Here is a 16,208-nt window from a genome sequence, read left to right on the forward strand (position 1 = left end):
AAACATTGACTAAGATGTCAGAAACGGGCTGTGGAGGCAAAAGTGGGAAAGTAGTAGTTGCTGCAGTAAGCAACAGAGCTTTGCAGAAAACGAGCAGAGAAGCTATTTGTTTCACTGCTTTTCTATTTTCTGACCCCTTTTCTCTTCCGTAGTGAAGCCGTTGCTTCAAAATAATTTACTGCGTAGTTGTCTGCTGGAAGTGGATTATCTGCTGCCTGTAGCAACATGAGCAGGAAAGACTACGAGGAGAACACACCTTACTCCTTATAGCTTTATCACATCTGACTGGAGTTCCAGAAGTAAGGAACAGGCCGAGGAGGGCTTTGCTAATTGGTAATCTATATTGGCAGTTAATGCAGCCACTGCTAATAGAAGTGCAGGAATGACAACATTAGGGTGTGACCACTGCTACTGTGTTAAACAGCAATTAGCTTTCACTTCTTGAGCTTTTTCAAGAGAAGAGATGGGAAACAACGTGAGAACTTTAGTTATGAAATCAGTGTGTCTTTGTTACAGGTACCACAAGAACACCAAGAGACAACAGCCCGTTGCATCAGCCCCATGTGTATGTATTGCAGAGATAGTAACTTTGCAGGAGTGTCCTCCTGGTCTCTTGTCAAAAACCCACCAGTATTTTATCAAAAAGGTCAAGCACCGAGAAGATAAATAGGTGACTGTGGTGCGTCTGTATTCATAAACATTTTTAGTGCGTGGGGTTACCTCTTCACTCTTGTTTCTCCATTATGCTTTCTGTTTTTCTCTGGGGTACTTTTAGGGGATCTTTTGAGTCCTGGAGGTACTTTCAAGAAATTGAAACAAGCTGGGTTTTGATTCAGCCTCTGCATGAGAAACAGCTTTCCAAATCCCACGACACTTTACACAGGATTTACAAACAACAGAATGGTTGATCAGGCTGCTAACCACTCAAGCAAAAGACTGCTCCCAATCTCTGCTCTCCAAAGAGGTGAGAGACCAGCGTCAGTTCCTAGGAACTCCGTGGGAAATTACCCGCAGAAACCAGAAACTGGTAAAAATATCAGGCCCTTGCAGTGCTTGGACTGGATACTCGCAGAGAGAAACGGTCACTTTTCCTTTGAATGTTGTTGTCTAATCCAAGCCCTAGCATGAAGCCTGTCATCACAGAGCTTTCTTGCTGATCTCAAGCTGGTTCTTATATGTATTTTCATTATTACTCCGGGGGAAGCTGCCGAGTCGCTCCCTGCCCAGTGTGCAGCTTCAGCCCCCGGCATCCCAGGACCGAAGAGTTTGTTTCCTTTACCAGGAGACAGGCACTAACACTTTCCTGGCTTTTTGAGGAGGCATTTGCAGATCCTGGTCCATGTCTTCTGGAATCATTGCTGATTTTTACTAGACTTGAGGGTGATCCGGTTTATAGAACTGAAGCTTCAACACTGGCCGCTTACTGGGAGGCCTGGCTGGCCGATCAGGGTAGCACGGTGCTGGATCCCTCTGCGGAGGGCGCCTGAGGAAGGGGTGTGAAGCAGCCAGTACAGAGTTAAGTGGGGATGGGGTAGATTGGTTTTCCAGGCTTCCTAATGGTACAGAAGCTTTCTTTTTACCCGTACTGCCTTTGAAGTCTCAGGTTCCGCAGGTGGTGTGATTTCAGCCTAATGAGGACTTGTAAGAGATTTGACTCCATCTGCAGATTGTTTTCCTGGACGCTTTTTGCAGCATTGTTCAGTTCACTGAAGTTCAGCCTTTGTCTGGCCCAGATGTTTGGCTCTGTTGTTGGGCGAGCAAAGTTACAGATATGCATTTCCTAGTTCATATTGTTCCCATGTATAGTTACACTTCAAACAGCTGGTCTTTGAGGGGCCTCTGGGACTCAAACCCCTGACCTGTGGTGTAGGTATACATTGAAACCCTCATTAAAAAGTGCGGTGCTTTCCTTTGCCTCATTGATTTCAGCCTCTCATTAGGGATCCGGGGCAATCTCCCTCATACCCTGGAGGAAGGCCAAGTACCAGCTGCTAGGAAAACACTTGCCACATGGGTTTGTTTGAGGATTCTGGGTCTTCCAGGGCACTATTGCTGCATTACATCTTAGACTGAATTACCTGCATGGCTGAGAGGAGTTCAAGTGATGTGAGCAACCACAGTGCCTGAGCATCGAGTAGGTGGATTTGTGTAAGAGAGTGTGAATTCTTTGCCCTTCTCTTTCTGTCTTCAGCAGCTCTTTTTAGAGAAAGTCAGCTTGACTGGATTCGTACAGGTTTGTCCGGTTCAAATGTGATAGGATTAAGCAAAACAAAGGGAAATCTGACCAGGGCAGGAAATTTGGGAATGCACTAAAAGGCCATATGCTTTGTTTTCTTTGGACTTGTGACTCAAAAGGGAAATGTAATACTTCCTGAGGATCTCCTTTAAATGTCCCCACTTGACCTCCACAGCACACGGGGTTTTAGCTGAAAGAAATGCAGTCTTCTGGTTTTACTTACCCCTCACAGTATCTGCAAAACCTAGCACTCTGCTGAGGCTTGTACCTGATTGCAGTAAAAGAAATTAAGCAGAAAATATGTGTAAGGGCAGCAACTCAGAGGGCAGCACACTTTGGGTTTTCCGAAAGCCCACCTCAGCCAAGGCTTTCCTGCGTGGACTTTGCAGTGAAGTGGTATCCAGCTTTACGTTACGAGCAGGAGTAGTGTTAGGGTTGGCACAGGTGAGCATGCCACTGTGGGAGCTGGAGATTTCTTTGCCTGCACAAAGAACTTCTCTGGGTTCTGTGGGGTCCAAGATTGTAACATGCTGGCTTATTCTTCCAGGACTGACTTTGACCAGGGCATGAGTCACTGTTCAGAGTCACTGTCTCAGAGGAGCTTGTGGTTTTAAATGAGGGCGTCTTTTCTTACATCATCACTAAAAATGTCAAGTCAGCCATCCTCCCTAAAGTGATTTCACACAGAAGCCTTTTAGAAAAAGCTACCAAGTTTTGGCTACTTAGAGTGAAGGTAAGTGAGTCCCAGGTGATGCTTAAACTTGATGCTGAGGTCTGCTTTGTGTTCCTGGGCTGGTGCATTTTGTGTGATTTCCTCTTCTTTGTGGAATGAGATTTCAGTGGTGCAGAGCCTGCCCCAGAAAAGAAACACGCTCCCCCGGGGTGCCCGGCCTTCGCACCGTGAACGGTTCTGTGCCAGCTCGCACAGTGAATGTGAACAGCCCTTTCAGTACTGAGTCACGAGTAGTTTTACTCTTCGGAAACAGGCATTGGTGTGGACTAGTTGCTGCTTCTGCTTTCCAGCAAAACCCTGCTAACTTGGTCAAAAATATTTGCAGGTCTGTTAAGGGAGTAACTCAGGTTTGGTTTTACAAGTTTTCTCAGCAGAACTGGACACCTAGCTCCTAAATGATAACGGAGGAGATACAGTAAATGGATTTTTCCATTGGAGCAGCATTACTTTGATCTTCAAATGAGCAGCTGAAGGTCAGCGTTCCCTCTGAAGCCTTTGATTTCAGGAAGGTGACCGATGGTGTATAACCTGACAGTCGAGCCGTGGTGCTGTTCAGGCTTGCCTGGATTCACATAATTGGTGTGATTCTTTTGACATGAAACTGGAAGAATGATCAGTCCTCTAGGACATTGTCATTTCCCTGAATAAGTAAGGAAGCGAGGGGGGTGGATCGTAAGCGCAGCTCATGGCAGCCTCTGTCAAGACCAGCAAGTCCTTGACACCTGCAGAGCTGTGCATTTAATCCATTTATCAAGAGGGGACTGGAGCTATCTATTCCTGCTGTGTATTTTGAGTTTTTCTATTGTGTCATTAATTCCTGGTTATTCCCGTTCAGTTAGCGGTAGTTACAGAGCTCCCTCCAGCCATTCAGATACTAGTGCTTCTGATCCATGGCTTTGGCTTCTTTGGGATTTGCTTCTTGGTAGTTTCTATGTAAAAGACTGAGACCTTCTACAAATAAATTGAATTTGACAGGGATATTGATTCCAGCATGATTTTTTTTTTCCCCCCAGGAAATAATTACCTAAAAGCAAATCTGTTCATTCTTTCTGTGTACAGATAATGTACAGGAGGATAATATTGCCTGCTGCTTCCTTTCTTATTTTCAAAAGCATGCCACACAAAGGAAAAAGCTGGATGTGGTACTGGCACATCAGCCTGGCTTGTTGAGAGAGGAGGGAAGGGCAGCTTTGAATGGTGGTGGGGCACCTACTGTATTTGGGTGTGAAACTTGCATTAGTGCATGCTTCAATAGATCTCAAAGCCTAGCTGGAATACTGGTGGATTTTGAGGAAATGATGAATGGGTTTAATGGAAGTGAAGATAAAGTGCAATTTACAGCCACTGGATCATTTTGGTGAGTTCTGAAAGTACTCACCCCTGTTACGATATTGTCCTGCCTGTGGGCACAGCAGTTACATAGTCCATACCTGTGAAGCAGAGCTTACATACAGAAAGCTTAAGTGCTTACACAGCGTTGCATGACTGTAAGCCAAACTCTGTACTTCCTACACAAAAAAGTTGCACTGATATAAGATACAGTGAGATTTTACTCCTCATGGTGAAGCCAGCAGAACTTATCCTGTTAATGCTTTCAAATTGAAGTATTTCTTCTGTGTGTGTGTGTGCGTGCATGTGTGTAGGTGTTCAGAAACAATCTGTAGAAGCTGCCTTCCCCTCACTACCCCCAAAATACACTTGGTGAACCAGGAAACCTTTGCTTGCATTCAAGAGCAAGACCCTGCATATAAGGAGGTACACTGGTTCTTGAAAAGAGTGTACTGCTGACTGTCTTGGGGACAAATGTTAGGAATATGCGTGGCTGATTTTTTGGATACAGCTCCACTGCATCTTGTAGGATCAGGCGCTGCTGTTACCGCGTGCCCAGAGGGAGAATGGAGTGGAGAGAAACAGCATGCGAGAGCACGCTGCAGTCAGGCTTCTGAAATGCACAAATGCTTAGTCCGTGCCAGTGATTTCCCCACCTTGGCTGTAAAAGCCGATCTGTGATCAATCCAAATTGGTCTCTGTGTTTGGGGGTTAAGGCTACTTTATAGTGAGATACCAGGCAGAGCATATTCACTTTGCCCATTTTAGAATTACTGTATGGTGTTCTCATTTAAGGGAGCTGTGCAATCAGTCAAATAATTGTTTAAATGTAACATAATTGGGAAATGACCGTTATCTGGCGAGGCTGAAATATCTAAGAAACGCATCTCTCCGAAGCACCAGGTCCCTATTACTTGTCATTCTGTGATGCACATCTGCTTAACATCAGACTCTACCTTATTCAGCTGAAAAATGTAAGCTGGCTGTTGCATCCAAGAAAAAGAGAGCAATTAGAAACCTTTTTCCGAACTCCCTTCTGTGCCTCATCTCAGTGGCAGAAGAATCTGCCTTCTATTAAAGTGATAAATTGCATAATTGGAGGTGTAAGCAAGCCCCACTGTAAAATTTATCTTTGTCAGATACATAAAGCATTGATTTTCTTTGTTTGCTGATGCAAAACCCCACTGGTGTGAAGCTGCAGTCTCCCATCGCCCTGCTACCCAGCAGAGGTTTGTGCTAGCACAGCTGGAGCCTGTTTCACGTGTCAGCCTTGTGCTCTCACTGCAACATTTTGACTCTCCTGCCAGCGCGTCTGGGAATACCTCTATCTTGTTGGCCCAGTGCACAAGCCACTTAGAGTTCCTGGTGGATCCCATTATGCGGAGGATTTTACTAAGTATACAGTGATGAATTTATCTTCTGGAATCCTAACCCCCTGATGTGAGTCATTGGTGTCCCCCAGCAGATGTAATCACCAAATTGTTCCTGAACACTGCTTCAGTGTCAAACTCCAGGGTCTTGCCACTGATTGCCCCCGCAAGCACATCAAGTCCTGATAGCGGTCTTGCTGGAGAGATGCTGCATGGAGTCAGCCCCGGGGAAGCCAGAAGTGCCGCAGGCTCTGCTCAGGCAGGCTCTGCCGTGGTTGAGAAGTGCTTCTCTCGGACCACTTGGATCAGTTGACAGCGGGGGCTGCTGCAGAACAAAACTGGTGGGGAGTGTTGGTGTGACAGCCAAGTCAGAGGGTAGAGGCAGCCTTCCTGCCTTTGGCTGGCTGGCCCTGGGAGCAGCAGCTGAGCCTCTGGAAACAGCCCTATCTTTTTAATCAGGTCAGGCTATTTGTTGTCAGCCCTTTACCCTTTGTCTTCCACTTCTCTTTTTGTCTCCTTCTGCTTATTTACCTTTTCTGTTGTCCTCCTCCCACGTCCTGGTTTGGACAGTCTGGCCCTGGGCACTCGGATGTGTAAGCCAAGCCTTTCTGCGTGCCTTGGGAACGGTTGCCAAGCTTGTACCCTTCATTCTTGAGCTTTACTGTGAGCCTGGAAATGCTGTTGGGCAAAGGGATTAGGAGCCCTGAGAATAAACATCTCCAGCCACATCAATTTCACTTCCTATGATCCGATTCCCCATCTAGGAGACCTCCTAAAGATTTCTTCCCATGTACAGTATGAGCAGTCTCTGCAGCTGTCAAGTTTTTCTGCTGCACAGAAAGTCCGAGATGTGCTGCTTTCCTTTTCCTTAGCCACAGCCCAGTAACATCATCTGGGGCTCCATCTAGATGGCTCTTTGCCATAGCTCATCTTACTCAGCAATCTGCATGCATAAATGTCCACTTTTTTTTTTTTTTTTTTAATAGCCCCAAGAGACACCAGTTTTCACTGACTCCTTGTTTTCCAGAAAGACATTTCCATTCTCTTCCCAGTTCTCTCAGAAGTGCTGCTGGTGGTGGTGGCCTGCCTTTCAGGATTAATTGAGGCTGCTGAATCACTTCTGTTGATTGTGTTGTGCTGGGTTTTAACTTTGCCCAGGACAGCCAGCCAGTTTGTTCTGTGCAGCAGCAAGCATGCTGCGCACCAGCAAGGCGCAGGGAGCTCCCGTGCACCCTGAAGCCTGTAACGGGCCCCGCGCAGTATTTTGGCCTGGGCTTGTGCAAGATGTCTGCACGCAACTATCTTTTTTTCCCTTTTTTTTTTTTTTTATTAGCGAAATTGCAAATGACTCAATACTATGTATATATTAATCTTCATGAAGATTTGTGTAAAAATGGATAAAAATCCAGAGCAGAAATATTCATGTGGGTTTTGTAGCAGCCTCGGACCCTCCTTTAGATAAGAGCTTTTCCTCACTGATGTCTGCCAAGGAGTTACTTCACTGAGCTGCTTGAGAGCCCATCCAGGGCCAAACCACAGTGTGTCCAGCCAAGGTGGAGCAGGGTCTCCTGCAGGCGCGGGGGCAGCCGGTGTGGTTGTGGCAGCATCGGTGAGGGGCAGGTCCAGGTCCCTTCCTGAGACATGCTTGTCCCGTTGGGCACCCGTCTTGTGGTGGCCGGCTGGGTCCCAGCTCCAGCTGGTGATGTAGGGGTTTTCCACTGGGAGTAGGAGCTGTGGGAGGTGGGAGTGGAGTGAAGGTAGCGGCGCATCGCAGGGTGTCCTGCGGAGGTGGCTTTTGGAGTGGGTATGGCTTTGGTCCCTGATATTCTGAGCCAAGTGCCTGTGCTTCTGCAGAGGCTGTAAATTATTTATTTCTGGAGGGTTTAGCTGGTTTTCACACCACCTGTGGTGCTGGCTGTTGGAGAAACACCTCCCAAGCACAAGAAACCATTTGTCCATTGGCAGCATGTTCAGTAGCTTTGTCCCCAGCCTGTCGCTATGTCACCGAGATGTGCTAGCTGCTCCCCTCCTTGATCTGTGGTAATTACAGCAGCAAAAGCGACTTTCTTACAGTTGGTTATGTTGTGTATTGGCAGCGTGAAATGCAGTGCCGCTCTCCCCATCTGTGGGACTGAGCCCAAGGCTTTCCCCTCTGCTGTCACGCGGAGCGGTCCCACAGCCGCGCAGGGATGCTGCCGGGCTGCCGCTGCTGTTCTTGCCTTGTCCCTTGCGTTGAATGAAGTTCGTCTGCAACGCTAAGTGAAAAAAATTAAGACATTTTGAATTCTGGCAGTTCTTCCATTATAATTAAGCTGCCTGAAAGGATGCGGCAGGGAGAACAAATGCAGCTTGGCTATTTACGGAGCTGGCCAAGGGAGAGCTTCCTTATAACTTTTCTATCTTATGACCTATAATTTGTGTTTAATAGCTAATCTGTCACCTCAGGTTCTTGTATCAGAAAAGATGATTTCCCTATTAATTTGAATCAGCACAGCATGTTTACAGTTCCTCAGTGTGGAAGTACTGCTCTGTTAATGCTGCTGCCTCTGGCTCTCTGCCTCTTGCTCTGGCCCATAGATCTTTCTGACTTTGCATTACTCTTCCAATTGTGATATAATTTTAGTAAAAATAATCTTTAGGAAGGTTTCTCCTGCTACCATTTTTTAAAGTCATGAAAGGCTCATTTCTTCAGGGACACAATTTCAATAGCAAAATGTGGTTCCAGTTGAGAGGGGCTGACACAACTCTCCTCCTGTAGAAGAGATTTTTCTGATCTGCTTTCTTTTTATATCTGGTCTCTAGATAGCGTATCCAAGAAGAGGTTATTCATTTGCCTTGGGGAAAGGAATTACAGCTCTGCATCTGTGGGGTATAGCCAGTCTGCAGGTGGGAGGCAAGCAGGGATGTACCCATTTATTGCGGGGAGTGTCCCAAGGGAATGCCCAGGAAGAGGGAAAGCTCTCTGACTCGCATTGCTCCTGGGCCAGATGTATGGCTTTGCAGGGGAGAAGTGCCAGGGCTCCCTGGGCTGATCTGAGTGGGTTAGAGAGGTTCGTCATGGCCACTCGCAGGGAGCCACCACCATCCCTTAGCTACTCCAGCTGCTTAATTAGAGTGAGTGTTTTCTTCCCAAACTTGTTTCTTTCCCACCCTGATGCCAGAGTGCGTTTCTGTGCGCTTGTAGTGCGGAAGAGGCAGCTGCTTACAACAGCTGAAAGAGGTGGGCTTGGACCTGCAAAGCCTCAGGTGAGTTGATCCCCCGCAGGCCGCTGGCTGGCTGAGCCTTGCTGCGGAGCTGTGCTCTGAGTCATGTCTCATGCCTGCAGAGCAAGAAGCTCAGTTTTTACAGCTTGTCTTGCAGTCTGGTGTCTTTTATCAGTAGTATCGCACTGAAGCCTTTCTCTGGCTCTGTGGTGTTCACGTTGGAGAGAGCTGGTTGGCACGACCCGTGAGGTGCTTTCCCTTGCGTGCCTTGTGCGCTCGTACGGGATCCCGTTTTTCTGGGGGAGCTCTTGGTGTGGTGCCTCAGGCTGTTGCGCCTGGGATGGTAAAGCATGCTGGCTCCTTAAACAAAAAGCACCGGTATCGGCTGCGCTGGGGGGCCACGCAAGTCATGGCAAGAGGGGGGCAGCAAAATATGGAAGTAATGGCCACACGGGTGGCTCCGGTGGCAGAACTCAGAAAGCAAGAGCAGAGGGAGCATGCCTTTCTTCCTGACAGCGACAGCTGAAGGGGCCGCACCTACTCGTAGCTTGGTGGTGCGGTTGAACTGCTTCCCCCCGCCACTGCTCAGTGCAGAGATTGTGCCTGTTAGGAAATGCAGAATTTGCTGCGTGAGCAGGAGTGCCAACCTCTGCGAGCGCACAGCTAAGGCCAGGACAAGGGTGAGGCGGCCCCTTCATTGGTAGCACAGGGTTATGCCATTTCGTATAGCAAGGACAAGTGTCCTGAGATGCTGTCACCATCTCGGTGGAAGGGTAGATGGGATCTTTCCTGAGCTAGGGTGCTAGGGAGGGGTGGGAGTGATCTCTGTGCAGTTGCTCACCCTGGCCGCTCCTTTCTGGAGTTTTGGAGAAGATGGCTGCTGTGGAATTGGGTCACAGCAGCAGCTGGGCAGGGAAGGAAACGCACGTGCAGGGAGCATGGAGGACGAGGGGTCAGGGCTTTGGAGTGAGCAGCCACGCTGAGGCAGCAGATGTGTGTTGGGCAGAAGGAGCACATCCCTGCTCTTGGCTCCTTGCCCCGCTGTCTGGCTGTGAGCGCTCTGGCTTTGCCAGGTGGAAGGAGGGGCTGCGTCCTGGTAAACACAGTGGGCAAAAGAATCTGATTCTCAGATAATTTGTCTTGTTAAATACAGCTGTTTTTCGGTGGTAAGAACTCAGGTTTTCAGATAGCTATATTTATTTAAGATGTCCCCAGGGCACAGAGGCTCCAGCTGCTGAAATTCTATTGTCTTTGTTGTAGTCTCAAGGTTGTTTGGGGCTCAGTAACAAACAACGTTGTGGTCGCAGGACCCTGATGCTGCACAGTAAGAACTGCGCTCTTTGGAACGTGGTGTGAGTGGCCAAGCAGAAGCACGTGAAGACGTTGGTGGCTCTCTCTGGCCTGCTGGTATCAGAAGGCAAACAGCAGCGGCGGCTCCCTTCTCCCGGCTGAGGGCTGGCTGCAAGGGTGTACCTTTTCCAGCAGCAGTATTCAGCTGCTGTTCAGTCTGGAAAGAAGGGACCGCAGAGTCTGCATGATGGCTGAGCCTGCAGTGTGGTTATGTCAGGTTACACGTTCTGCTGCTGGTCACTGACGGCGCTTTTGGCATCAGCCTGTGGGGTCTCAGGAGTCTGTTGCTTTGACTTGAGCTTGCTTGGCAGAGGCTGGAGCAGAGCAAGCGTTCGTTTGCAGTTCTCCACAGGTGCTTATCATTGTCAGCTTTCTTAAGAACTGCCATACACAGGATGGTTTGCTCTGTTAGCGGGACTTGGTGTGGAAGTTAAAGTTGTCCTGAGAGGTGACCAGCTGCCTGCAGGGGAAGCGCTGCTCTGTGAGACAGCTCAGGCTGGTCCTGGAGAGCAGTTTTCTGCAGTGATCCCTCCCTGTTTCCCCAGTGGTCTCTGTGTCTTTGCAGTGCTGTCCTTTCCCTCTACCAGATACACATACACACCGTGTGTACGCTTCAGAGAAAGAGGTAATCCTAGCCCTGTTCTCCTGAGTCAACCTCATTCCTGCTGCCTCCACCTGAGCTGCCCTGAGGGTGTAGAAGAACTGCAGAGCAGCTTTTCTAGCTGGTAGCCACATTTTTTTCTCTAGAATGGCCTTTTGTGGCTTTGATTTCTAGGACTGGGCCCATCTGACTTGTTTCCATGAATACTTGTACTTACTTTTTCTCTTTTATCTCTGCAGGCAGCATCCTCAGCTCTGAGCAGTCTGGGTCACGTGTACACAGCCATCGGGGACTACCCAAATGCACTGGCTAGCCACAAGCAGTGTGTCCTCCTTGCAAAGCAGTCCAAAGATGAGCTCTCTGAGGCACGGGAGCTGGGCAACATGGGAGCAGTGTACATTGCAATGGGGGATTTTGAAAATGCAGTGCAGTGCCATGAACAACATCTTAAGATCGCCAAGGAGCTGGGGAACAAGCGGGAGGAAGCTCGAGCCTACAGCAACCTAGGCAGTGCTTACCACTACCGGAGGAACTTCGACAAAGCTATGTCCTACCACAACTACGTGTTGGAGTTGGCCCAGGAGCTGGCTGAGAAGGCCATTGAGATGCGAGCTTATGCTGGCTTGGGCCATGCAGCTAGGTGTATGCAGGACCTGGAGAGGGCTAAGCAGTACCATGAAGAACAGTTGCACATCGCTGAGAGCCTGCAGGACCGAGCTGCTGAAGGCAGAGCCTCCTCCAACCTAGGTAAGGTCCTGACATGGAGCAGAATTTGTCAGGGAATGCCGTGACTCTCAGAGCTGCTGCCAGGATGCAGGAGGTTTGCTGTGCACTATCTTCTTAGTTACCCCAGTTTCACCAGTCTGTCATCATAAATTAAACAGGCAGATGTGTGATGGTGTAGCGTAATGTATCCCATGTTCAATTATTAACCTGCTCAAGGGCACCAGAAAGCACGAGCTCATGGCAGAAGGGGAATGAAAAGGTGAAGTGCATTTGAAGAGCTATTCAGGTGTCAGAAATAAACACTGAGTCTTGTACTATAAGGCCAGAAGTGACCTGGCCGTTTCTTTGGGAGCTTGTCACCTGGATTATGTCAATGTGCTGCTGTCTTGGAAGCTGGGAGACACATGGGTTTCTAAGGAGAGACATTGGCATCCTTCTGGCAGGCTGGGAAGGACTGAATTACATCAAAGTGAAGTCCGTTCCTGCTGCTTCTTCACAGCACCAGATGTGGAAGCAACCAAAGATTCATTTCCATCTCTGCCGTGGGATGCGCTGTTTGTGCTGCTGACGTTCCAGCTGTCGTTAAGGCTGTGTTCTCAGCTGGCTGGGAGTGGCAGAACAGGGCCGTTGCTGGTATAACAAAACATGTTTTTGCTGGCAGCCCCTGAATCTCAGCTCTTGCAGGCTGCCCCACGCTGTAAATTAGCTTCTGTTTCTGCTTGGCAGTTGGCACTTGGTTCATTTGTAGATGCTAATTGTACTCTGATGTTATCAACAGCAGGTAATTGAAAAGGGCTTGATGAATTACTTAATTTCTCTTAATAGCTGAGTCTTCAGAAGCTGAATGAAGGAGATAAGGTGAGCTGGAGAAAACAAAACAGTCCTAGCTTTCTAATTACTGTTGCAAATCTCCTCCTTTACACAAATTAGGGTAAATGTGTGAGGCAAAATAGGTTTGTGAGGCAAAAGCACTTGCGGGGTACTTAGCATTAAAGAACAGTGAGCATTGATAACATTTCTTTTAGTGTGACAGAGCACCCAACAGGCAAGAGGGTTTGGGGGGATGAAGCCTTGCATCTGGCTTGCTGTAACGTTTATGCTTTTGTGCGGAACAACAGCAGATGCCTCTAGCAAAGCACAAACTACATCCTCCATCTCTGCTGCCAGCATGGTGCTGGTCCCAGGGAGATGCAAAGACGTGAGGGATCCACCGGTCTGGGGCAGGGGTAGACGGGCCCCTGTGGAGGAGCAGGACCTCATGTTGTCCAGGCAGGGAGCAGGATGAGGGGTGAACTCTGGGTCCTTGGTGGAGGAGATGGAGATGTCCTTGGTTGTGCTTGGGGAACACACGGGCTTCCCAGCTCATGGCCAGGACTGAGGGAAAGTTCCTCTTGCTGAGAAGTTTAACTTGATGTGTTTTGTTTCCAGTGAAAGCTGAGCAGAGGGTGTGCAGGCTGTTCTGATGGCGCAGTCATGGGGAGGTGGCACAGCTGTGTTCAGCCGTGAGTGCCTATAAAGTGAGGTGGATGTGCCCTGAGCAGCCCCGCTCAGGGTCCTTTCCGATCAAAGGGATAGAACCCATTTGATTTGCTTCCCCTGCGAAGCACTTGCTGCTTCCTGGAGAATTGCCCCGATTCTCTCTGAGCAAATCCAGGAAACTGAGGAGATACAGTCTGGGCAAATGGAAGCTGTCACTTGGTTTTGGTTTTCTTCCCTGTGTCGGCGTAGTGATGAGCCATCTTGGGTTTTCCGTATTGTCTCCTGCTGTTTTTGTGAGCCCTTTGCCATTGGGCAGACCACAGCTCTTTTGCGAGGAGGAAGCTTGATTCAGTTCTGTGGTATTTCTTCTAATTGCTTGTATGTTCAAAGTAGGCTCTCTTGTGCTACTCTGCATCATAAAAAAGAAAACCCAACAAACTGAACACAAATGTTGAGGCAAAGTGGGCTTAGCAGGTCACTGCAAGTGCTGATACTTGCTGTAGTTGCTTTGCATCATCCTAGAATAAAACAAGCGCTACTGCAAAAGGAAGCAACTTGCTCTTGTTCCTCAGCCTTCATGGTGCTTGTGGTTTAAATTCTCTTACCCTTTTGCAGTCTCAGAATCAGTCAAGTTGGGACTAGAAAAATTCATCTTAATATCATTATTAATCTTACAGCAGCTTTGGATTTAGTGATTCCAGGGATTTTTGTTTAAAAAAAAGAGGGCAAGAGTTTTGGTGCAACGGAGAATGTTTTTCTTGTGTTGGATATAAGCCTAAATATAACTTTCAGTTGGTATGCTGACTCAGCCGCCCTACACTCCATATTAGAATAGTTTTCCTAGCTTCTGAGTGCAGGATCTCACGTTTCAGCCGTTATTTGGCTATAGTTTTATGTCTCCTCTGTCAGAGTTAAGTTATACTGGAGAAAGAGAACATGCAGTTCTTGTTGAGGAAGCCTATTACTGTTGTTTAAAATGCATCCAGTACCAATTAAAAAGTCAAGTCTTAATTGTCTCTTTCATCTAATCCACATGCAAAACAAAACCTCGTCAAAATAACCATGCTGACAGGCAAAAAAATGTGTCTAAATGTGTGTTTCCAAGCCAGAATGTTAGAGTTGGCCTCTTTGCTGAAGCAACAGACATTTTCTGTTTGCATTTCACTGATTTAGATGGAAGACTCTCTTAAGTGTACTATCTAATGCTGAGCAAGACAGGCACGGAATATAACATAGCCCAGCTGCTGCAGTGCTCTGCAGGGAGATATAATGCGCTCTGTGACTCAGTAAGCAGAAGGTAATGGACTGAGGGCAAGTCACAAGTTATCAAGCCCTTCACAACAAGGGGATGTGGAGTTTAACCAGAAGTCTCAGATTGTCAACTTTTGCAAAGCAGATGGTGTTTCCAAATGCCAAGGCTCCATGTAGAGAGCTGGCTTTTCAGCCTCTGCAGCTCGTGAGGGTCCCCTTTGCGATGGAGAAGGGGACACTTCAGATTATTAGTAAAACTCAGTCTCTCCCTTGGTGCTTAGCATCTTCACAGTTCCAAGAGAACTTCTGTGCCTGTCTTCACGTGCTTGGGTGTGTTGCCCAACGGCGCGAGATATTTTCTCTTGAAGCATTTTTGCAATTCGGATAAAAAAAATGGTGGTTACGTTTGGTCGTGTCTTCCCTGATGGCTGAAGAACTGGCTAACTCGCCCAGGACTCCTTTCCCTTATCCCTGCCCGCTCACAGGCGCACTCATCCAGCCAGCAGCGTTGCAGCGGAGCGCGCATCAGACGATGGGTGCCATTAGGCTCTCCTGTCCGCACCAAGGAGGGGCTGGGACATGGTTCTCCAACCACATGGGTGAGCTTCAGAACCACTTCGGCTCTGTTTCAGCTTTCAGCATGTTCGTATTTCATTCAGAAAGAGCAGGTTCAGTCAAGACAGGTGTTAGCTCGGTGTGAGGTGAAAGCTGTGGTGCAGCAGTGACCCCGGCACGACGCAGAGCTTTGTTCTGCACTGTTGGCTGATGCTAGCAGGAGGCTGGAGGTCCCTTTGACTTCTGCTGTAACCACCCGCCAGGCTCCAGCGCAGGAGCTGCAAAGGCTGTTTGTTCCAAAGTTAGTCTGACACTTTCTCTCTCACATTGCCGATTTGTTGCCTGAATTGGAAAAATCGGTGATTTGCGCAGGCAGAATGTAACTTTTATGATTATTTTGCTGATGTCTTATACAGGTTGCTACACGGTTCTAACTGTATTCATCATTAAGGAAAGAAAACTTGGGAGTTAACGTAATTTGTGCTGGGTTTGGTGCTTTACACTGTATAAGGCAGTAAAGGCCATCTCTGGCCATCTCCCCTCATGTCTGCTGGGTTCCTGTCTTGGGTCTGTTCTACTGTATCCTTCGTGTGCTTTTCCGGAGTGTAGCCTAGCTGCTTGACCAGAAGGCTATCTTGTACTTTGAAATCAATAATTATAGCTGTAAGAATGAGTCAGAACGCTGATGTTTTGAAGTGACAGTGTGTTTCTGGATCCTTCTTCCTTAAGTGCCACAACAGATGGGTGACAGCTTGAGCAAACTAATATGATAGCAGGCTCCATGGGTGAAGAGAGCACAGCTTTGTTCTCTGTTATGCTGCTTGGTTTTGTCCTGGGTATCTCCTGGTAAACATTTGCTCACTGTTTTTCTCCTTTCTTGGCAGTAAAGAGGCTGACTAAATCATTTAGAACTGTGAAGGCTTCATCTCCCATCCATCTACGAACCTCATTTTTGTCTGTTGAGGAATGCACAAAGAGAGAATATATTTGGTAGGTGATGATTTTGGAGTCTGAGTCAGAACCTTTCTTTCGTGGGCCATCCTTTGTAACTACCCCTGGCAAATGCTGGAAACATACCAGGAGGTGCTGTGTGGGGTCTCTTATCAGGTTCCTTTTTTCCTAAAAGCAACTTGAATTTTTTAGATGAAATTCTGGGAATTTGCTCGAGCAGGGCTCCTGACAGAGAGCAGCCTTTCTGGTGGACATAGTGTCCAGGGTGAAATTCCATCCACAGCCTCTCCAGAGAGCAGCACCATAAGCTGTTGCAGTAACTTGTTGCCCTGATCTCTAGGATGAATTTTACTTCTCTGGCTGCCATTTGCCTTTCAAAGCCATGCTCTGTGTCTGACTTGCCATCTTCTTCTCCCACTTTCC

The 16,208-nt window shown here is 47.9% G+C and overlaps 1 protein-coding gene across 6 annotated transcripts in view; it reads left to right on the top strand.

Moving 5' to 3' along the window:
• Nucleotides 1–16,208, top strand: part of TTC28 (tetratricopeptide repeat domain 28) — a 191,592-nt gene that overhangs the window by 126,331 nt on the left and 49,053 nt on the right. For all 6 annotated transcript variants that reach the window (XM_080405593.1, XM_080405594.1, XM_080405595.1 and 3 more), the window contains one exon: nt 11,063–11,570. In XM_080405593.1, coding sequence (XP_080261719.1) covers nt 11,063–11,570 — 508 coding nt within the window. The remainder of the gene's footprint in view (nt 1–11,062; nt 11,571–16,208) is intronic.

The sequence above is a fragment of the Falco punctatus genome (assembly GCF_963210335.1).
Source record: "Falco punctatus genome assembly, chromosome: 1".
NCBI lineage: Eukaryota > Metazoa > Chordata > Aves > Falconiformes > Falconidae > Falco > Falco punctatus.